Below are 23,406 nucleotides of genomic sequence, written 5' to 3'. Positions count from 1 at the left end.
ATTGCTATAAATTATTATTTGTCAGTAACTTTATTGTTTTAAATGTATGAAGATGTATGATTTTGTGTGAAGTGAAACCTGGTATATAAACGACCCACCGCCATTTTGATTTTTTTTTAAAGCACTATGGCACGCTCTGCAGCCTATAGCGTGATAGATTTCAACAAAGTATAAGGTGTCTCGTTTATGGAAGTAACATAGGGTCACATTTTCTGGATTTACCATTATATTTTATTCAGTCGGTTATTGATTTTTTAATAGATTTTATTTATTTATTTTAGTTGCCGTCAAAGACAAGGGGTCCAGGAGACGTCGAGGGCGCATTGCGGGTCCAGATAACGTGGTGGGCGCGAAGCGCAGCTCTATGATAGACATTCGACAGTATGTACCTATAGTGTAGCTTGTTTAGTGCTTCCGAATTACTTACCGAACTCGGGCACTATACGCCGCTGCACGATGTACTTGTGCACGGGTGAGTTGCCGTCGAAGCCGGGGGTCCAGGACACGTTGACGGCGCGCTGCGGGGTCGCGTCCAGCCGCTCGGCGCGCACGTTGGTGGGCGCGAACGGCAGCTCGATGACCGACAGCAGCGCGCGGCGCGTGTGGTTGCCGCCGGGTGACGTCACCACGCACGTGTACTCGCCCGCGTCACTCGCACGCACCGCCTGCACTTGCAGCGCGCCGTCGGCTGACACCCACACGCGAGAGCCCGCTGTCATGGGCCTGCAATTGACGCTTTATATCAAAACAATAAATAATTGATTTATTTTGATATCCTCCGTGAAAAACCGACGAATGCAAACACCTGTCAAATATCATCTGCATTAGTCAGATGGTTAACTGAAATAGGTTCAGAGATTTAATCGTCAAAATGTAAGAAATTAATTTCACTCATAAACCGGATTGAAAGATTTTTGGCTGAGTGATATAAATTCATTCTTATTTAAGAAACAGACAGACACTGTCCACTCGTTGCTTATTGCATTTATAATATTAGTATTGAAATCAATATTGTAGCTAAGGTTCTCTATACTTTTTGTTTTAGTGCTACTTGCACCATTAGTTGATTAAATGAGTTTACAATCAGGCGGGTCGGCCTTCCTGCTAAAAAGACTGCTTCTTTGATGAATAATTCATGGTTTACTAACAGCGACATGCGAATAAATTAAAAAGCGAGCTAAGAGATAAAAAACTAATACTAATAATTATTATTTTAAGTCAAGCTTTGTAAGTGATATGATTTTATATTTCGGATATTTTTCGGTAAACCTTAACATATTTTGATACCCATACTACAGAGGTGCACAAAACATTTTTGACATTTTTATAGGAGTCCATATTGAATTTAGAATTATATCGGTTGGGGATAATTGTTTTAAAATTCAGTTTTAACTTATAATATTTTTGAGCTAAGCAAACATTTAATAAATGCTTGGTTTTTTATTATGCTATAAGAGTGTACTAAATTGCTGTGGTGGAGTAACCTTACTCGTATCAGTTAATTTTGCTTAGCTCATTGCATTTTTTACTGACAATAACTTTGATAGACGGCACTTTATAAGTCAACATTAAAGATATTTTAATAAAAATTCATTTCTATTAAATAAATGAGCACGGTATTTTTTATCTCTTCCACTATTTAGTTGTACAACATTCACATTTCATACTTTCGATTTTCACTATAAAAGCTTGCCTGAATTTGAAAGCAAAAGTTAGAGAATCCATGCGTAAAAATCATAAAGCGTAAAGATTTATCTCGATCATGTCTTGCGGCAACTAAATATAGGTCTTACTGTTTGTTGTGGAACCAGTCGATGTTGTACTTGACGTTCGGATCGCTGGATACTTTGCACTGCAGAGTTGCAGTGTGTCCTAATAATACTCGCGTATCCACGGGCGGGGCGATTATTTGAGTACGCACTGAAAAAGAAAATATAAAAATTAGGAGATTTTTTTTAAATTACATACAAAAAAAATTTTTGGTAATTTATAACAAGATTACATCAAATTGACTGGAATTCCTTCCAAGGAAAACAAACTAAGTCTGTTTCACGTTTTACATAACTTCATTGTTTGATACAAAAAAAATAGCATATTATGCGAAAGTAACCACAACCACCAATTTAGGGAATTAGTTAACTTAATTGAAACAGCAAAAGTGACCGTGCTGTCAGTTAACCAAATGGTAGCACGCTAAGTTGTTGAAGGATTGTCCTTTTCAAGTCTAACTTGTAAGGAACAATCCTTTTATGTTGAAAAGTATTTAAATAACCCAAAGAGCCTGTCCGGATAAGGCGTTTTACGCGCGAGACCGTTCGCGCCCCGAGATACTTACTAGAGCTTTTTACACAACGTTATAAAGTTAAAGTAGATGTCAGAAGTTTCAATTCGAAACCCCCGGTGACGTCGCTGAGGTCCCTACGGAACTTGCACAATCAGAAAAAAAAATCGAGTAGTAACTATCATAGGAATATTTCTGTTTAGTTTACTCTATCACATATTGTATAGTGTGACACGTCGGGTAATAGCAGCGACAGTGATTATACCATTATTTTGTGGCAGAGGAAACGAGCAGGTGCTAGGACTTGTGACCTTGAGAGTAGGTTTAAAGGATACTTTCAAAATGCAAAAACACTCACCTTCCCGGCCCGACATGTTCTCCATGCCCACACTAAACAATATATGAAAAACAATAATTACAGCGCAAAACATTATTGCACAAAATCATTAACGCGACTGGCAGCATGACGGTGTCTACGCTGCCTAACAAACAACTGAACTCAAGTCATCAAATACCTTCTTATTTACACCAACATTGATACCCCCCGTCAACAATGACATAAATAATGAATGTTAATACCACCTGTAATAGAGGAATTCGTAACAATAGTTAGTTCTGCTTACCAAGGATGGTAAGGAATGCTTCGCCAGAAACGCTGCCGGCGTCATTCGCACGCACGCAAGTATATTTGCCACTGTCCACTGAAGTTGTGCTGGTAATCAACAAGTCCCCCTCCTCCAGGGCTTGCAGTCTCCCGGATAAATTTATTATGAGAGAATCTGAAAATTTTCGAGCGATAAATTAGTTTTAGAGAAAGCCCGCCGAACAACTTGAGAATAGTGAGCTTTTAACTTTACGTCGAGAATGAATTTTAAATGCAAGTCAGTTTTCTGACTTCATAAATAGTTGAAAATTGTTATGAGTTTAAGTTATATGGAAGCGAATATATTAACCATTAAGTGCATGGTAATATTGCTCATAACTATTAACATGGAAGGTCACGGTAAGGCTTCCAGCAGCAGGGTTAGACATGCGGTTATCGACCGACCAATCGTAGGACTCGCCTATAGTGATTGCCGATTGGCCCCTGCCAATACGCAAATGAACATTTATGAGTGTTTATTTGTTTATTGTGAGCTTAACAAAGATGGTGTGACTAATAATTACAATATCGTTTTTAGGGTTCCGCAAAAGCGAAAAAACGGAACCCGTATAGGATCGCTTTGTTGAGCGTTAGTCTGTCTGTCAAGACCTTTTTTCTCAGGGACACGTAGAGGTACAAAGCAAGAAAAAATCAAAATATGCTGCTGCCTATATGCTGCATTTATTTATTTAGGCAGTTTCAGAAGGTATAAGCAGTTTTAACCCCAAAATTTTCATTTAAGTTCCAAACAAAAAAGATGCTAGGTACCGGATTCGATTCCCAGGTCTCAAGTTGGGTTAGATTAAAAAAAAACGAAAGTGTTCCCGAGGTCTAATCATCAGACGACGAGGTACACTTTGGTTTAGTCGGTGATCACTTCGCTCCCTGTTGTGAAAGAAGAATTCTCCACGAAAAAAATGTGTACTAGACTAGCATTTTGCTTTTTTGAGGGAGAAATTGTCACTTTATACAAAGCAAGGAAAGCCTTGGCCCTATATGTATAGTGCTGATATAAAGGAAACTATGTCGTACCGTTGAAATACCAGGTAACGTTGGGCGTTGGCGCGCCGACGGCCCGGCACACGATGGTGGCGTCCTTGCCGTCCAGCACCGTGAGGTTGGCGGGCGCGCTCTGCATTATGGGCGGGGACGCTACAAGCCACACGCGCGCTTAGTACGAGCTCTACATTGTACAGTGCACTACGCCTATGCGTAGATTAAAACAATTCGTTAGGAGTTGTCCATTAATAACGTGATATTGCAGCAACTTCTTGAACCACGCGGTGAAACGTTAAACATACAATTTAAAAAAAAACCACGACGTGATTACAAAGTCTATGCCTCAATGGCTCAGTGGTACAGGGGACCACTTGATCACCAAGAGGTCTTGATTTGGTCTCAGTCCGCTGGACTATTGTACCCTCCTCCTACTCCTAACACAGTCTTTCTGAATAGTTGGAGGAGAACGGGATATTGGTCATATTTACAAGATAATATTCTTTATTAAAAGAAAAAAAAATGTCTAAAAAGGCTAAACATTCAGATTGTTTCTGATTGTTTATCGGATACGTGCCAAGTCTGCCGGTTTCTCTCTACACAAACCTTAGCCTAGGCCTACTTTTGACTCCTTCATAACTCAAAATCTATTTAATGTAACACGTCCTATTTCATTATTCTACTATGAAATGTCCCTTTCGATCTTCAAGTGATTAATGGACCATCTCCTATACTATTTACTATACGAATCAAGAAGCTTTTTAGTTTTTACATTAATAAGAAATATGTATTATAATAATGAGCAAAATTCATTTATAAAACGAAATTGGTTCCAAATTCTAAAGTCATGTTCACATCCATTGATCGTATCAATTAATACTATAAGAATGTAAAAACTTTTGAAACTCTTCACAATGGACGCTTTTGAATCGCATAGTTTTATGAATAAATTATACAATGGTTAGTATTCAGTCGTAAAATGCGTAAGTACCTACAGTACCTACTACTTCTACTTGTTCAAATTTTTGCATAACTATTATATACATTGTATAGTGTACACACGGTTTAGTTCATTGAAAAAAAAAAAATAACACGTCATGCAATACTTATTGACAAAAATCAACTTATAAGTCAATGGCAAACTACAAATAAAGTAAGGCTATATGGTCTTTGAATTCGTATTTGATACATATTTTATTTGATAAAGGAAATACGTATATTTATATTTCACGTAGAAAAACTATTTAAGTACATAATATTTAGTATTTTACCATTCTAGATCATTGTAAATTGATATACTATAATTCGTCTGTACGTGAGTTTGTTGTGGTTTTTTGCAATGCAGGGCTGGCTTTGTAGTGGGCTGTTAAATTATAGCTCAGTAACAGACGCCTCACGATTTCAACAGCCTAGTTCCCGTGGGAATATTGGGATAAAATAAAGCCCATGACACTCACAAATAACGTGGTTTTCTTGTGGTAAAAGAAATAGATCCAGAGATTATCCCCTAACCACAAAACTTCACCTCTTTAATATAATATTAAGTATAGAGTATAGATAATGATGATTGGTTAGTATCTCCTCCTTAACGGCTAGAGCGTTTTGAATGAAATTGTGTTGTGTTTTAGTAGATTTCTGGACAGTTTGGATATACTATTAAAAACGGTATAATGTGACCGATTTAAAAAAAAACGGATCTTAACTCAAAACAGTGCATCTGTCGGGTTTACTAGTATAATATTATAAACTTTTTGTAGTATTTTTATCATATTGTACCCACAAATGTACAAAAATTAGATAAAAAAAAAATCGACGCATTCACGCCTTTCATGCACAAAATAATGTAATGTACGAATTGTAGATAAAAATCCGTCATCCGATAAGATTATTATCTATCTTTATTGGAAAAAGATCACACAACAATATTACACGTAATAAGCAAAAACAAGGTATAATAATGCATGCAGAGTTAAGCTACTTGATATGGTTTTGTAACTGTATATCATAGTTAACTTGACACCTTTGTGTCCTACACTCAATGATTTTATACTATTAGATACGTTACGTGGCAAAAAATCACCGCAGAAAAGTGTTCCAAACTCAACTACTCCACTGGGCGGACATTTGCACAATTTTGTGTTTACTTACATTATATATTGTGTACGTAACATATAGTTTATAAACTTCCTGAACACAACTCGGCATTGTAGACAATATTAGTATAATGGGGTTGATGACTAGGTTTGAATATATTGATTTTTATGGTACATTCGGGTAAATAAGGTCAATGTTAACTAATTTATACATAAAAAGCAAAGATTGACTGGATATTTGCAAAATAAATAAGATTATAAAATTTCAAAATCTACTAAAAATATTTTATCGTAATTAGATGAAAATTCATACAGTTTTAGCTTCCTTACATTAAATGTGTGTACCATATCTAGTAGTATAAGATCAGTGCCTATACCTAATAATAAATATGTATTGTGTGGCCGGTAGATTGGAAAAAGATTAAAGACGCTGTAAGGTTCACTGCGTCAAATATTTTCGTGTTTACCTTAAAATGTGATGATAAATTTTATAATGAAACTAGGTAGATGTTTATAAAATTTAACCTATATTATACCATCTTCCAAGATAATCGCTCTGTTTATAATTATTTCAGAGATCGGACGGAATATACACAAACTCTGAGCTAAGGAAGATCAAGTATATGATATCAAGTTTATAATATGTTGGTATGACAAATGGTATAAATATTAATATTTAATATATTGTATTAATACACCCTGTTATAATACTATATATTAATTAATCTCCTTAGGGCGGCCTATAGTTAGCCATTAAATTGGCTGATAATGATGATTGTACATGTCGATGAAAAGTTTCAGTTAAACACTCCACATAACGAAGTTTCTATACATAGTGTCATAAACTTGATGTAATTAAAATTAACAAATACATTCTAAAGCAAAATATAATATACTTAACATTAAAATAAAAGAAAGGAAAATAGTGTCGATTTCGTGATTGGGTCATAAAAAAAATTAAGCAAACACTCGAGTGATGTGAGATCAAAATTACGCTCAACAGTGCATGAATAACACCAATATATAAGTCGCTTACTGCCGGTATCAAATTTGAAAGTTTTTGCCTTTTTATCTGTGGTCCTCATTCTTATTAACTTCATGTGACTGCGCGGAAGGCGTATATTTTCCTTTGCTGTTTAATATTGTAAATCATTATTAAGCAATTTATAATATTTAATGCCTAATGGCTATACGTATCTGAACTTACTTTTTATTTTCAACCAGGTGTAGATAGAAGACTCCCCGGCTTCGTTGCTCGAGATGCATTGATATATGCCCATATCATCCATCTTCAAGTTGCTGATAACGAGTGACCTATCTACTTCCACCCTGTATCTTCCGCCGCCGTCATCTACGTCATTATCAGAGTCCTCGGCATCGGCCCCTACGCTTGCAATCTTTCGCGCATCTTTGTACCACGTTATACTCGGTAACGGCATGCCTTGAACGTTGCATTCCAAAACGATCGTGCTACCGAACTCGGCGAACGTTTCTGATTTTAGATTAGATATCATCACTGGTTTTTCAAATACTGTGACCTTGGCTGACGCTGCGACTGTGGCGAACCCGCCCGTCTTTAATCTCGCTTGACATGTATATTGCCCAGTATGATTTAAAGTAGCTGATATAAGACTCAGTGTTCGATTCCACTGATCGTTTAAGTCGTAAGTAATTCCCGCTAAGTCGATCAGTAAGCCGTCTTTGAACCACAGCGTTTCGAGCTCGTGAAGTGGTCTCGCATTTGCGATGCAGTAAATATTTGTATACTCTTGACCCTTTATTATTTTCGTGTCTTGTGGTTTAATAATAATCTCCGGTGCTATTTCTTTGTTATCGTCACCGGTAACATCTAATCTTATGTATGGACTGTTTTCAACTTTACCTAGTTGTGTATTTATTGCACGTGCTCTAAAAATGTTAAAAATATTAGGTATAAAATATATTTATTTTAAGTTTTTATTTATATCACGAATTACTTACCTGTATGCTTTTTGGTCGTCCTGTGAAGCGCAAAGTATTACTAGTTGATGTTTATCAGTTATTGCATATTTTTGATCGTATCTTAAAACACCATTTACAGAATTTTCCTCTTGCCAAATTACTGACGGTGGTGGTTCTGAATCTATGTGAGGAAAATCTAAAATAGCCGATCTTCCAGACTCAACTTTCACTACCTTCTCAACAGTGTTCTCAAAAACACCCATATCTATAAAAAATATACAGAATCGACAAAATAATCATTAGAAACAACTAGTTATTATTTTAACTTTCACTAGTGATTAAATTAACGTCAACTAAAATAAAGTAAAGATAAATATAAACATGACTATAATCAATTTTCTTTTTAAACAAAAACGACATTATGTAAAAAGACATAGTTGTATTAGATTAAATGTAGCAGATTTCTTTATTTAGTGATAAACCCAAAGTGACAAATCAGTGAAATTGTATGACAAAGTTTGAGAAACTCACAGGCGACAACAATGTTGTTCTTTTCACTGAAAATTGCTCCAACATCATTCTTTGCGATACATTGATAGGCGCCAGCATCTTGTCGCTGGGTGTTGTGGATTTTATAAAACAATTCCGACGAATAGTCGCCCAACGGTATACCGTTTTTGAGCCATCTGTACAACGGTTGTGGGATGCCTAAAAATATTAAAGTCATAAAGCACCGTGCAATCAAGAAATTCTTTATGTGATAAAAAGTTTATCCTCGTACCTTTAGCCGAACACTGCAATATTTTTGTTGTGCCTTCTCTGACTATGCTATTGGAAGATGAAGGTTGCATTGTGAACCGCGGCGGCTGCATTTGAACTGGAAAGAGAGAGACCATGATATAACATTGAGTTACAAACTTTCATCTAAGTTGTCCTGTGTTTGGTTCAAATCTTGGACGCTATCGTCCTCTAATCTTAGGAAGTTATTTTGCATGCTTGTCCAGTACCGGTACCAATAAATACAAATTATAGAACTAACTTGATAGTACGGCCTAGATTGCCTCTCCTCCTCTTTTGTACTGGTAGTAGCGACATGAAATTTTGCATACGACTTTTATTGTAGTAACATTTTTTTCTTTTTAGTACATTAACACAAAATATATTTTTAATTATTAATTAATTAATGTCTCAGAATACCTAATAATCGAATATTAATCAGTATACTTGTTGTGTTGATATCATTTGGGTCGTCCTAGTCGTCAGTATGATCAATGATCAAACGGCCATAATATTTTATGGTGCAGTTGTAAACGAAGTTGTATAACCGGCATTCCAAACGCTTGATGTTTTGTATTTTTACTGCATTCAACGTTAACACATTGACTGACTCACCGAGAATGGTAAAGAAAGGAGTAAGAAAATAATGTCATCAATTAAAAGAGTCTTCGCATTCAATTCAGTCGATCTGACTAACCGGCACCATTAATAAAGCGTTGTACTGTACGTTGACCGAATTTGTCGGACCTCTGGGCATTCGTAAGGCATTCCTTGGTTGATGCATTCTTTAGTTTGAGTTACTTTCAAATTTGGACTTGACAAATGAAACATTTGTACTTCGGAAATAATATACCTTTTTATAATAGAAAACTACATAAGTCATATTTATGGATTAGATAGATAAACATAAAAAACTAAACTCAAAAAAATTATAACAAAATATACAGTCGATTTAGACTTAACCTCGACGGTAACCGTACCGGAGTTAAGACTGTTGATGTACCCATTCATAAGCACAGGTTTTAATATTTAATATTATTTGGAGGGAAATATTATCCTTGTTAAAAAGAACTAGCTGACGATATGGAGATGGCTGTTATTATTAAACACAATCATTAATATTGCTATGAAGTATTTATTATTTTCACGTAACTGTTAGGTATGTGCATTGTATAGATGTTTACAGTTTGATCAACCATTACAACCAATGGGTTGCATCGATAAACAGTTTAAAGGTACAGTACTTATCTAGGTTACGGTAATCGCTTAAGTAGTTAGATATAGAAGTGTATATTAGTTATATGCCTATTCGTACCAGCAAAATATAATGGGCATAAGAAAGAAAGTTAGATGATCCAGTATTACAGAATATTACAAAGGTTCTGGAGAATGTAATGATATAATTGAAGCAAGCAAGCAACGAATTTGAAAATGAGTCAGTTAATACTTTAGGACCAAGAACTATAATTAGTAACCATTTAAGATTCTAATAGATAATTCTAGACATAGTGCAAGTGCAAATTTAGCAAAGTTTCACTTCTAAAAACACTTCTAATAGTTTTTGGAGGGAATAAAACTATCACTATGACACTTTGATAGATCAATTCCTTCCCTAAAATCCAATTATAGGTATAGTTTAAAATATTTCATGTACATGAACACTGTCCGTGTTCTTTTGCAAACTTGGTAGACATACTGCCGTGTGTGTCTCTAGATAATATGTATCGTCATTGGGGACAACTTCTAATAAACTTGATAGCCACTTAATGTTATGAAAGAAACTAATCTAAACCTTATCGATTCTCCCCTTTATATCTATAAGCTTAACCCCGTTCCATCCGGCAATCCTATATCACCCTATTATGGAAGGCTTGTGATTTTAGAAATCTGTTTCTGATTCGTTTAATTATTTACTAAAGTTACACATTCATCATCAACTCAGCGTTTGGTTTAAGACGTATAAAATGTCTTATTACAGTTAGTAGGTTTCATAAAAATCATAATTTACACATTGTAATCTATAAAATACATGAAAGTCGCAGTTCCATACTTTTTTAAGGGTTCCGTTAAATAGGTAAAAACCATACCCATATAGGATCACTTTGTTGTCAGTCTGCCTGTCTGAGTTGAAATTAAAAGCATACACGCGTAGGTTACGAGTAAGTGATGTTTGGTTTATACCATGTTTATGATTTATGACAAAGAATGATATTGTGTACGGAAACCTCCGTGGTCAAGTCAGACTCGCACTTGTCCGGATATTTCTTTTATAAGTACATCATCATACATATACGACGACATAATATATCCTGTATTCAACCACAGGACAGATATAGGATCTTATAACTTAGGTTCGTTAGCTTGAAGTGGTAGAACTATAGTTACAAAAAGGATTTCTAATATTACAAAAAGTGAGGCATACTATGTACTCACTCTATTTTTTGGGTAGTCTCTTGGGTAGAGAAGGGTTTACTAGTGTCCTATCAATTTGTCAGGGTCTGGCCTATAATCTGGCAATAAAACACCATAATTGGTAATAATGGTCACTATCGCAATCTAAGGCTACCAACAGACGACTGAAACTAACCTTCGCACACTTATCGTAGCTATGAGACTTTTGTAATATAACATGAACTTTGTGAAATCTCTTAATATTATAAAACAATGTTATTTATGACCGTTCACAACTTTAATTATTTATTAATTCTAAATTTTATTAATTTCAACATAGATTGATTATTCTTTAAATAGGTAAGTATAGACTAAAAATTGCATTTAAGTAAAGTGTAGAATTTACCCAAAAACAAAACTTTATATTAGTAGATGTCACTTTAACTTAATTTTAGTTCTTTGAAGGTAGAGCAATTACCTAGCGTTAACCATTACTTCATGCGGCTCTCCATGGTGTAATGGACGTAAACACAAATAGCTACGATTTATGTTGATAGTTAGCACAATGTATGGCGTATGTAGGCCGCCTTTCAGGTCTATAGGGTCGACACATTTGAAAAGCGACAAGGCGTCGCGCACTACACAGCATCATGCAAAGTAAACATGCGAAGCAGCTTCGTGTTGCACACACATTGCAAAATCATACTATCCTAACGCACCTACTAGCTAGTGACCACGAACACAAACTTGGTGTGACGTCACAACGCTGATTTTTTTATTCAACTATAAGTTAGCCTTTGACTGCGATTACGATTGGTAATTGACGATGAAATGACGATCATAACTTGAGGGCGACACTGTATTTAGTCAACTTATCATCATAAACATCATTTAACAACCCATATTAGGATCACTGTTGAGCACGAGTCTCCTCTCAGAATGATAGGGGATAGGCTATAGTCCACCACGCTGAACCAATGTGGATAAGCAGACTTCCCACACGTAGAGAATTACGAAAATTCTCAGGTATGTAGGTCTCCTTACGATGTTTGTTATGTCCTTCACGGTTTGAGACACGTGATATTTAATTTCTGAAAATGCACATAACTGAAAAGTTGGAGATGCATGCCCGGACCGGGACACTGGGCTATCACGGTTCTTTGAAACTCATGTTATAGATATCCCCGACTGAATTTTATAAACCGCGTAGTCATATATTAATAATATCGTCATATTTCTTTAGGAATCATGAATACTCTTAGTTTAATAGTAGGGTGGTACTTCATTAACTAAGACAGAAGCCTGCACGACTAGGCCTAAACAGGAAATCCTAAATTGATCCGAGCTGGGAATCAAACTAGAAGCTCTCATTATAGGTCATGCCCACATAGATGCTAGGAAACAATGATAACTGACGTGGCTATAATTTTGCGTTTTATCGGACGCCTAATTTGCCAACGAGACGCCTTTGGATTTTTTTTCCAGCCCTAATGCGTAGTGAATAAAAATACGACTATCACCGTCTTATTGTAACACTGTGCGTAGATTTAGAAGATAAAGGAAGCGGTTTATGTAAAGAGCGTAATCTGTTTTGTTTTTACGCGCTATTGATTGACTGCAGCAAACCGGCCCAGATACCAAGTAGCAACGCACGTGTAACTGTGGTTACATGATAGGAAACGTCTTTGTTACAGTTTTTCCTGAGGGAATTAAACCACTGCCATATAGTAACATAACTTCAGTTTGGTTCAATCGCTCTGTAGAGCTCTTAGTTGCTCTGGAAAACCTTTCGCAGTAAATATGAGTACTTATTACATTTCTGTTTTGCAATGGAATCTATATTTTTGAATCCATATATTTTTTATGAATAAATTTTATTACTACTGCAAGAATATTTAAGCCAAAGCAATATTAGTTCTCTTATTCCTTCTTCCTTTAGCAACCTATATTCGGCTCACTGTTGAACACGAGTTTCCTCTCAGAATGAGAGGGTTTAGGCCTTACTCCACCACGCTGGTCCAATGCGGATTGGCATACTTCACAAACATAGATAATTAATAAAATTCTCAGGTTTCCTCACGATGTTGTTCCTTCACCGTTTGACAGACGTGATATTTAATTTCTTAAAATCTAACAGTTGAAGGTGCATACCCTGACCGAATTCGAACCTACGCCCACCGAATCGAAGGCAGAGGTAATATCCACTGGGCTATCACATTAGTTAGAACTTTCAAAATTCAAATGCCCCTATCAGGCACCTGACCCGCATTGCAGAAGCGTGGCGGGCCTAAACTCTAAATCACTGTTAAACAGTTACCCAGCTACGTAGTAGCCCATTTAAAATAGTCTAATAATATTGATGATGATGATACTTTAAAATTTTAATAATAATGTAAACTACTGCATTATGAGTAACATGGGTACTAATTTTAAAAACATAAGCTCTTTATTAGTTCAAGGTAACTTTTAACCATAAAAAAAACAAAACAGCCATTGTTTACAGCGATGCCACAGAATGGTTTCACGCTTGACGGATAATAATCAGCGTTGATAAAAACGATAAGATATGTACACAGTGTACTCGTAGTACATCACCGCAAACAAATGTGATTAAACTAACCTACTTAAAATGAAGCCATAAGTACTATTGGCGGCAATTTTTTACTGCTTATATCTATATACTTGTATGTAGGGTTGCTAAGTCGCCGAAATTAAAAGCCGGACAGTCTAGTCAGTTTTGCCTGACATTTGGGTAAAAAGGCCAAACAGCCTACATTATTGAGGATTTTGTGTACATCAGTATCAATATGTACGACAATTTCTTGTTATGTAAAACTAGTTGACGCCGCGCGGTTTCAACCGCGTGATTTCTGTTCCCGTAGGAATACCGGGATAATATATAGCCTATAGCCTTCCTCGATAAGTGGGCTATCTTACACTGAATTTTTCAAATCGGACAAGTAGTTCCTGAGATTAGCGCGTTCAAGCAATCAAACAAACAAACAAACTCCTCAGCTTTATAATATTAGTATAGATGTAAAATCAAGCATTCATGATTATTACCGTAAATTTTGTTTGCACACACACTCGTCATGCACTCGTTTGCTAAATGTTAAGCCTAATAAAAGCCGGACATCGTTTATTTTGACCGGACACGGAATAGAAAAACCTAACTATGTCCGGCTTTATCCGGACACCTGGTAACACTAATCGTATGTGACGTCACATAGTAACTTTAGCGTTTTGATGAATCCGATTAGTTAATGAACTTACATTTCGGCAAGCACCTCTGATTTTAACGATCGCTGGCGCAATGGTGTGATAAGTGGCACACATTATTTCGGAGGCTAATTAATGCCATGACAACCGATAAAACTGATCGTTTGTTGGTCGCGATCTGCATGTATGTGGGATTATTGGATGGTGGGTGGCTAGCATAAGAGTTAATTTATTTATTAGTAGTGAAAAGATAAGGGGCTAAAGAGATGGTTGGAATGTGTGAAAGAGGACATGTGTGTAAGAGGAAGGGCTGATAATAAGGTAGGTGACAAATCTATACTAATATTATAAAGCTGAAGTGATTGTTTATTTGTTTGCTTGAACACGCTAATCTCAGGAATTTCATTTTTACAGTGTTAGATAGCCCATTTATCGAGGTATTCCAACGGGAACGCGGGGTCAGCTAGTGATAATTACAAATAGAAGATATTGACATATTTTGCCGAACTCACTTACGTGGGATAAGTTAAAGGAGGTGATGATTAGTTAATTTGGTGTGGTGGGCGGTGGTAGGTTAGTCACTCTTCTACTACTATATTTTGGTTTCTGGATAAGCATAACTGTTTTTATAACTCGACAGTCGTCACAATGCCTTTCCTTCCAACATGATACTATAGATAGAGACGAATTTGAACATTGTTAAAGAATAGTGCTACTGATCAATTTGATTATAGGTACTATTTAATATAATAAAGGTTTGTTTGTTTTACTTATTCAATCATGTAAAAGCAACACACTAGCATTGTGCGTGTTCTACTCGTATGTTTAGTTTTACACACACATATATAATATTCTCGATTGACACGAGGGTGACCAGAATTAAAAGTAAATTGTGGTTTGTTAATTGCTGTGTAATATTCGAAAGCACTATGTATTTATTGCTCCTGCTCCTATCTCATAAATAGGTACTTAAATTGTACAATTTACCCATAGGGAATTCAACATTAACATGAGACTTGTTAATAACAAGCCAATCGTAGATTACAGCTATCAATCATCAAACGAAATTAAACGAAATCTGATAACGAAATCTGATAGCGATACTTTAGAGAATTTAGTTTAGAATACAAAGCTCGAATTTCTTTGTATCGTAATTTAATTTGAGGTAAGTATGTCAAAAATCTATGGTGCCAACACGCACTCTTCGCCCTACTCAGGTTAGATCATCATCATCATTATCATCATAATTATCAGGCGATGGACGTCCACTGCTGGATATAGTTCTCTTGTATAGAATTCCAAACATGCTCCCTAGCCGCCTGGATCCAGCGGCTCCGTGCAACCCGCTTGATGTCCTCAGTCCATCTAGTGGGGCGTCGACCAACACTGCGCTTTCCGGCGCGGGGTCACCATTCCAGTACCTGGGGACCTCAAGGTCCATCGGCTCTTCGAACTGAAATGAATGGTGAATTTAGTTCTTCAGAAGATATCCTCATTTCAGATTCAGACTTTGTATTTAGCTATAATTAATTCAATAAAAATCAAATTCGTTAGTTTCAAGAACTTTAGAAAATTAAAGTTTGTTTTAAGTGACTCTTCTACAGAATCGGCATTCACAATCTATAAGGAAAAGAGTCGGTAAGAAAAAGATCAGCAGATTTATCATTTAATTTAGCAAAAGAAAGCAAGAAAGTATGAAACTTTATGTTCTTATTCTGTTTGACACGAATAAGAAGTTTAGTAAAATATCAATGTGGAATTATGAGCAAGCCTAATGAGCTTTTAAATATCACAAGAAACCAATAATATTAAAACGAATTCAACAAAGAACATTGAATATACTTCCATTTCTATGGATTTCAAAACGTACAGTAATTAATGTCTACCATCAGATACAATGTCTATTTTATCTGTACTGTATATTCCCTTTGTTTAAACATCTTGAATTGTTATCGAGATTGGTAACATTCCAACTTACGGATTAGCTCGGATTGGCTATCATAAGTAAAGAAACAAATAGAACATTAAAATATTTCATGAACTTCTGTAAACAACTTTTTTAAAATTCTATGTACTTAAAAAAAATTCCCGCCTACTACCGCGTACGAGTATATTAGAATGAGAATTTTCATAACGTGTATCTATTTAGTTATGAAAATCTCATTGAAATTGATTTAGTATCATGACGAAACAATCAAAACTGTCAAGTATATTTGTTTTGGAGGCTTTTGATTTCCATTAAAGGTTGTCAACCTTCTACGATGGCATTATAGTCGAAGTAGATTCCTTTTACCGGCAATAAGGTCATAGTAAAAAGCGTAGTATAATTAATGTTATTTGCCCATGTAGGTAGGTACTAATTTGTGATGGCGGCCATTTTTCAATCGCGTGCTGCCATGCTTCCATACAATCAACCGTGGCTGCCGCAGGGCGGCATTTGTTGTTGCTTTTATTTATCACAGGTCATTATCGTACACACTTCACATTAAAGCTACTTGTTTAAATAGGACGTGATTTTACAGTATATATTCAAATAAGGCTTCTTTTAAAGCGTCTTTAAACACGTTGGACACTTTGGGATGGGGAAAACACTCAAATTCGCGTAAGAATACTTTTTTTTAAAACTAAAAAGTGAAAAGTTTTACTTTTGACGTGTAGTACTTGCCTCGAATGATATCATTTATAGAAAAAATACCTACCTATTTTAAAGGAAATCAAAAGGAACAGAAACTACACTTCAGAAATGACTTTCAGTATATACACACCAACTTCAAGGTACCTAAAGTTACCGGAAAAAGGTTCTGAAACTATTTATTTACTATTTCACTTCCTACATTTTCGGAACAGCTCAAATCGCTTCCGTATCAATAGTTGATAGCGGCAGAATTCGCTAGCTATCCACCTCAAACGCGGCTCACCCTTCCAACAGGAGGCTTTGGCAGCTTGCCAATGTCCAAGTCGAGTCTCTCGACAAACTGTTAAAGTATTTAAGTCCCAGTTCCATTGTCTAAGTTTCAATCAAAGGCGTCTTCGCTTTGTCGCTCCGTAAAATAGTCACTGTGCTTTCACTAAGGTGAATGGTTGTGTATTACGTGGCTTTACTGAGATTGGGTACCTAATAATACAAAGTAAGGGCACAAATATAATTAATTTGGCGGTTACAATCTATTGTTACGAGAGTGAAAATTCATTAATTCATAATTCATTAGCTAAGTGCAAAATTATACTCAGTAAAAACATTTAAAACCAAGGTCGAGGCAGCTTCTTTCACATGTAATAGAACTTTTTTCGGATAACATTTGTCACTTAGATCTCATTGAAAAGAGCCTATACTTTGCTCTAAAGTTAATCTTCCAGTTAAAATAAATTAGTTTAGTAGTTCGCGAGAGTTTGTAGGCAGACAAAAAATTAAAAATAAATAATTATTGTACATTGTACAAATGTACATATAAATAACAATAAAAGTTCACACAGCTCAAATAAATATGACCTTGAAAGAGTTTTGTAATCCGACCTGGAATTACAGAATGTAACACATATAAACAAAGAAGCAAGTTTTATTACTAGACAATAATGGAACTTGAACTTGAAATTTTAAACTTATAATGAGGTGCACACTTCCCGGACGTACAACGCACCGGTGCGGCATGGTGTAGTAACTCGTAGGACCGATGCGGAAGTAGTACTGGTAACATAAGACTGGGGGTTAACGCAACGTGAGAACTTTACTTACAAGCTGGATAGAGTGTCAGTAACACTCGAAACTGACAGTTAGATCATAATTATTTAAGCTAAGATTGTTTTACCTAGTTGATGACCTCTAAATTACGACTAATAAAAACAGTAAGAGTTTTTAGAGGCATTTTCTAGGCAAACGCGCTTCTCAACATTGTTTTATATCAGACTAGCGGACGCCCGCGACTTCGTCCGCGTGAAACTCGATGTAAACTTTCAACTACCCCTACCCTTCCCCTACCCTACCCCTACCCTCTACCCTACCCTACCCCTAACCTACCTTTTCCTGAATTTTCTTTGCTATAAACCTCACGGAGCCCGAGACCTTTCCAACGAATGCAAAACCGTGGAAATCGGTTCGTGCGTTCTGGAGTTATAGCGTCAGGAAGGAAAACCCGACTTATTTTTATATCAGACATGATTATAGTCAGGCAGAAACATAAAAGCATTGCTATCCTTACACGATATATGTATTTATTTGATCACATTTAGTCTTGGTATAGAATATTTCTCATTTCTTTTTGGTTACACTACACTACTTTTCTTGTAGATACGAATTAGTCATCATCATCATTGTATCAGCCGATCATCGCGATCCTGAGTGGTCTAAATCCAACGAAACCCTGCGACTCGCTTGATGTCGTCAATCAACCTCATGAGGGGTCGACCAACCTCGAACACTGCTCTATCTAGTGCGAGGTCTCTATTCCAGCACCTTGGGACCCCAACGTCCATCGGCTCTTCGAACTATGTACCCAACTCGCACATGTAGTCTTGGTGTAGAATGATTCACATTTCTTATTGTCTACACTACAATAAAGAATTTTCCAAATTGGTTCAGGCGTCTTAGAGTAATCGATGTACGTACATAAAAAAACATACCGATTAACTTGAGCACCTTCTGCTTTTTGAAGTCGGTTAGTTATCAACAAAGGATATATTATGATTGATGCTACCCGAGTAAATGCATTTGCAAGATCACGTTTCAAGTAAATCATTACTTTCTAAGAATAACACAGAACAAGAAGCCTCAATAATTTTAAATTACATTAAGAAAATGTAGTTAATTTACATTTTGTTACTTTTAAGACGCTACTTTATTCCAGTTTTTGTAAGGAGAAACAGTCGTTCAACCAAGTTTAATTTAAACAACGACCCAGTGCGCAGATGCTTGCTGATAAATGGTTTAATTCATGAAGATCATTAAATTTACGCTACGCTTATTTAGGCAACTTTACAGCTTGCGCTCACAATAATAATGATTAAAGTAAAATGTCGATCGTGAAGGTCGCGTGGCGCAATTATAACGTTTAATATTGAACGAGAAAGAAAAACATCGAATCCCAACTTCGTTAGGATATTAAATTTTATAATGGCTAAAAAATCCGGCGCTAATTTTATCACTGGTGTTTCGGTACTTAAATAGTACATTACATCCTACTAATGTTAAAAACGTGAAAGTTTGGGAGCCTTTCAAAGCAAGGCAGTAAGGCAGAAATGTCAAGACGGCGATGAATTTTTAATTGAGTTGAGATGTACTGGAGTAATGAACTGAATTATGGACGGGCGAAGTTTTTTTCTGGCTGGGTATTTGCTGTAGGTTGCAAGGATCAGCAAAACAAGGACCTTCCGTGAGGGGTTCACTAGCGCAGGTGTTCAGCCCGAGAGAAGACCGAAGGCCCCGAGGGCAGACTAAATGTATCTCTTGGGGCACCTCTTGTTATACTAGGACCGACTTCGAAGGACATTAGGACTGACAGGGTTTATGTTATAGACTGACGCCACCGTGACCATGATTAAAATTTACGTCCGTGCGACGTAAAAAATCAGAAAACGGGCGGGCAAAAGCTAATATTATAATGGGGAAACTTTTTGTGTGTATGTTTGTTTCTCATTTGCGCTGCGTCTACTGAAGCGATTTGGCTGAAATTTGGAATGGAAATAGTTTTTACTCTGGATTAACACATAGGTTACTTTCATCCCGGAAGAATCCATGGTTCCCGCGGGATTTGTAAAAAACTGAATTCCACGCGAACGAAAACGTGGGCGTCCGCTAGTAAAGTATACTACTTAATAAGTTTTCAAACATCATTCATAAGAGCTTACGTTAAAGAGTAAATACATTCATCTTCACAAACAATCGCGTTTATTATATTAGTAAGATAAGACGAACGACGATCAAAAATAACACTTTGTGATACAAACTACAACGTACTCGTATACGCTACTGTTGCTAATGTTACGGCACACATGCAATGCCCCCATATTAAAACTGGTAGGTATCAGATCTGGGTTAGATAAACCATGCATACTTCAGTCCTTGTTGTTGTTGTTAGAATATATTTTTGTTATACAGTATTAGTTACAGCATTTTATTTACCACTTTGATTTCGTATCATTTATAGGGCACTAATATTATAATAAGGTAAAATTTATGGTGGGTGACCTCTGTATCTACTGAAACCACGCGGTTGAAACCGCGGGTAGTTAATTATATTTTGAAAAGATAGATAGATATATTCTTTATTTCACATAAGAAAAAAAAATATAAAACAATATTCATCAAGTAACAAAATAAGTAGGTAGAAATGTGCACAAAGGCGGTATTATCGCTAATAGCGATCACCTCCAGACAACCCCCAATGTAAGAAAAAAAAAAAGAAGTCTAATAAGGAACATATTCTCATGGATTAAATAAAACACTTATCACTATGCCCGTGTTGGTAACATCACAGAACAGACAACGCTAAAAGTTAACGCATATTAATACAATAATATTATGTAAGTTTATGCACCTAAATTAAACTCATATATATTAAAATATATTTAACTCATATGTACATAGTACTTCTATGAGTAAACAAGTTCGGTTTAGGAACGCCCGCGAACGCGTAGATAGTATGAACTGCACGAGAAAGGAGTTTTTAATCAGGCAAGTATATTTGTATGTTTCGTAATATTTTGTTATGTAAAATGTATCGAACAGAGCCATGAATTTCGAAGTTGAGAGCGTTTCCGTTACGTGACTCACAACTATGGCACGTTCGACCGATGCTAGACCACTAACATACTAATCAAGAGGCTTAAACGGCCATTTTTATTTCCGAGAATTTTCAACTCCACCTGCCTTTGAATCGTGATGAGGTATGTACTTTCAATAATGTGCATACAATGAACTCTATGCAAGTTAAACTGCAATTCATTTTATAAAACACTTTGAATGCGTGTTTTTTCTCTATTATGGACCGTTTTAATACGAAGTATGGTTGGATTTATGTTGCCTTTCATTGTTATTGGCCTTGTTTTATTAACCGACTGTTATTTTAACCGACTTCCAAAAAGAAAGTTCTATGTTCGGCTTATTATCTATACTAACATTATAAAGCTGAAGAGTTTGTTTGATTGAACGCGCTAATCTCAGGAAGTACTGGTCCGATTGAAAAATTCTTTCAGTGTTAGATAGCCCATTTATCGAGGAAGGCTATAGGCTATATTATCCCTGTATTCCTACGGGAACGAGAACCACGCGAGTGAAACCGTGCGGGGTCAGCTAGTATCAAATATGGCCTATAATCACAATTTTTTCAATGGTGGTACTTAAGTGGCGTTTAAGAATTTTAATTTTCAACTCAACAAGTAATTATTTCCTGTGTTGCATTTTGAAATACAATTTTTCAACGACGACTTACTAGACCAGTTTTATGCAACAGCAGCTACCTACTTGACCGCGACTTAGCCTGCGTGTATGTTTTTTATATTTCTCAGGAACTAGATACCTACTTAATAGCGGACCCCCGAAGCTTTACCCGCGCATTGCCCGATCTCGTAGGAATACGGGTATAAAATATAGCCTATGTTAAGTTCTCAAGTGTAATGTAGCTTTCGATTAGTGAAAGAATTTTTAAAATAGTTTTTATGGCAGGTAACAGTAACAAACATGTTGAAATTCGCATTTATAATTAATTTTTAAAATATTTAAGTACGGATCAGTATGAACGTTGATGACCCCTTACTTATAGTACACGAAGTAAGCGGGTAAAGTATTGTTTTTATTTTCGGTTGGCAGTACGAACGCCGCGGTTCACCGTCTGCTGGAGGGCTATTCTACAGCGATGTTTACATCACTTCGTCAGTGTGAGCTTCGAACTTATCATCGTTCTCTGTCTATAGTATCATGTTAGACAGAGAGAGATGGAGGTGAATTCCAAACTCGAACTTGCGAGTTATACAAAACATCGTTACTGAATAGCCCTCCTGGTCGATCTGGCCGGTCTGGTAACTCGAGCCGACCGCACCCGCCGTGTTCTCTCTACACATACTGGCGAGGGAAACCTTTCGTTCTCTTACGCCTTATATCAATTTTACAAGGAAGCCTTTCAAGTTGTAGTATGGCGTCCTTTTGTATTAATGATAAATATTGTCGATTACCGTTTTTGCTTGAGAAATAGCCATTTGCTACAACCGACGCATAGGTACTCGTACTTAAATCCATGTTTCGTCATAGCAAGAAAACCAATGAACAATGTTAGGTACTAATCATATAAATTGAAATTTCTATCGTGAGTGTAATTGATATTAATTTAGCAGACAGATCAGTTTGGGTCGTTCCGCGTTGCTAGAACCAGCTCTAGACTACGGGCCCCGTATGTGTTCGAAACTAGTCGGGCATAAGTCTGGGAATTAAGTAATTACTCTTGTAGGTATTCATTGCCATAAATCGGTCCAGAAATAAGATTTAAAAAATCATTACTACACCTTGGAATCTGGTATCAAAGAAAAAAATTCGAAACCTGAGTACATCATGGCTAGCATGACCCACAATCAATAGGGCGAAGCCGAGGTGAAAAAGATTTGTAAATAATATTAGCTATACACAAACCTTTAACTGGGGCATGAAATGTGCTCGCATTTTAACTCTACAATCAGAAAATCATAACAGTAGTTCATGGTCTCTTTGTAGCGACGTAAAATTTTAAAAGCGTGAACTCAGCTCGTTTGGTTCTGTAATTAATGGAAATACTGCGCGGTTTCACAAAAGCCAACATAAATAAAGGTGTGCAGGCGATGCAACACAAAAGCTATAGCGAAATTGTGTAGTAGGTAGTAGAGATTTTGTAACAGAGCTGGTCTAGGGAAGTACCATGTTCATTTCTGAGGCTAATTGTGGTTTTTTAGTCAGAAGGGTATGGTTGCCAGTCAGATTACAGGTTATATTACACCTCGTGCCATTCTACTGGTTTACAGTTAAAGGGCGCATAGAATGTTTTTCTATTTTAGGAAACAGTTTTTCAACTACTACTACTAGTTTACTACTAGGTGCTTACTAACAA

At 36.2% G+C, this 23,406-nt stretch overlaps 1 protein-coding gene across 2 annotated transcripts in view; it reads right to left on the bottom strand.

Moving 5' to 3' along the window:
* LOC112053290 (protein sidekick) overlaps positions 1-23,406 on the bottom strand; it is a 78,175-nt gene that overhangs the window by 31,760 nt on the left and 23,009 nt on the right. Inside the window, exons 2-10 of one of the 2 annotated variants that reach the window (XM_052881499.1) lie at positions 8,736-8,831; positions 8,486-8,662; positions 7,994-8,219; positions 7,221-7,921; positions 7,050-7,145; positions 3,957-4,076; positions 2,905-3,060; positions 1,794-1,920; positions 428-723 (exon numbers count right to left, since the gene is read on the bottom strand). In XM_052881499.1, coding sequence (XP_052737459.1) covers positions 428-723; positions 1,794-1,920; positions 2,905-3,060; positions 3,957-4,076; positions 7,050-7,145; positions 7,221-7,921; positions 7,994-8,219; positions 8,486-8,662; positions 8,736-8,831 — 1,995 coding nt within the window. The remainder of the gene's footprint in view (positions 1-427; positions 724-1,793; positions 1,921-2,904; positions 3,061-3,956; positions 4,077-7,049; positions 7,146-7,220; positions 7,922-7,993; positions 8,220-8,485; positions 8,663-8,735; positions 8,832-23,406) is intronic. The other variant, XM_052881498.1, reaches the window with a different exon arrangement.

This window comes from Bicyclus anynana, chromosome 5 (genome assembly GCF_947172395.1).
Source record: "Bicyclus anynana chromosome 5, ilBicAnyn1.1, whole genome shotgun sequence".
Lineage (NCBI taxonomy): Eukaryota > Metazoa > Arthropoda > Insecta > Lepidoptera > Nymphalidae > Bicyclus > Bicyclus anynana.
Note: the sequence above shows the minus strand (reverse complement) of the source record. Positions and strands in the feature narration are given on the sequence as shown.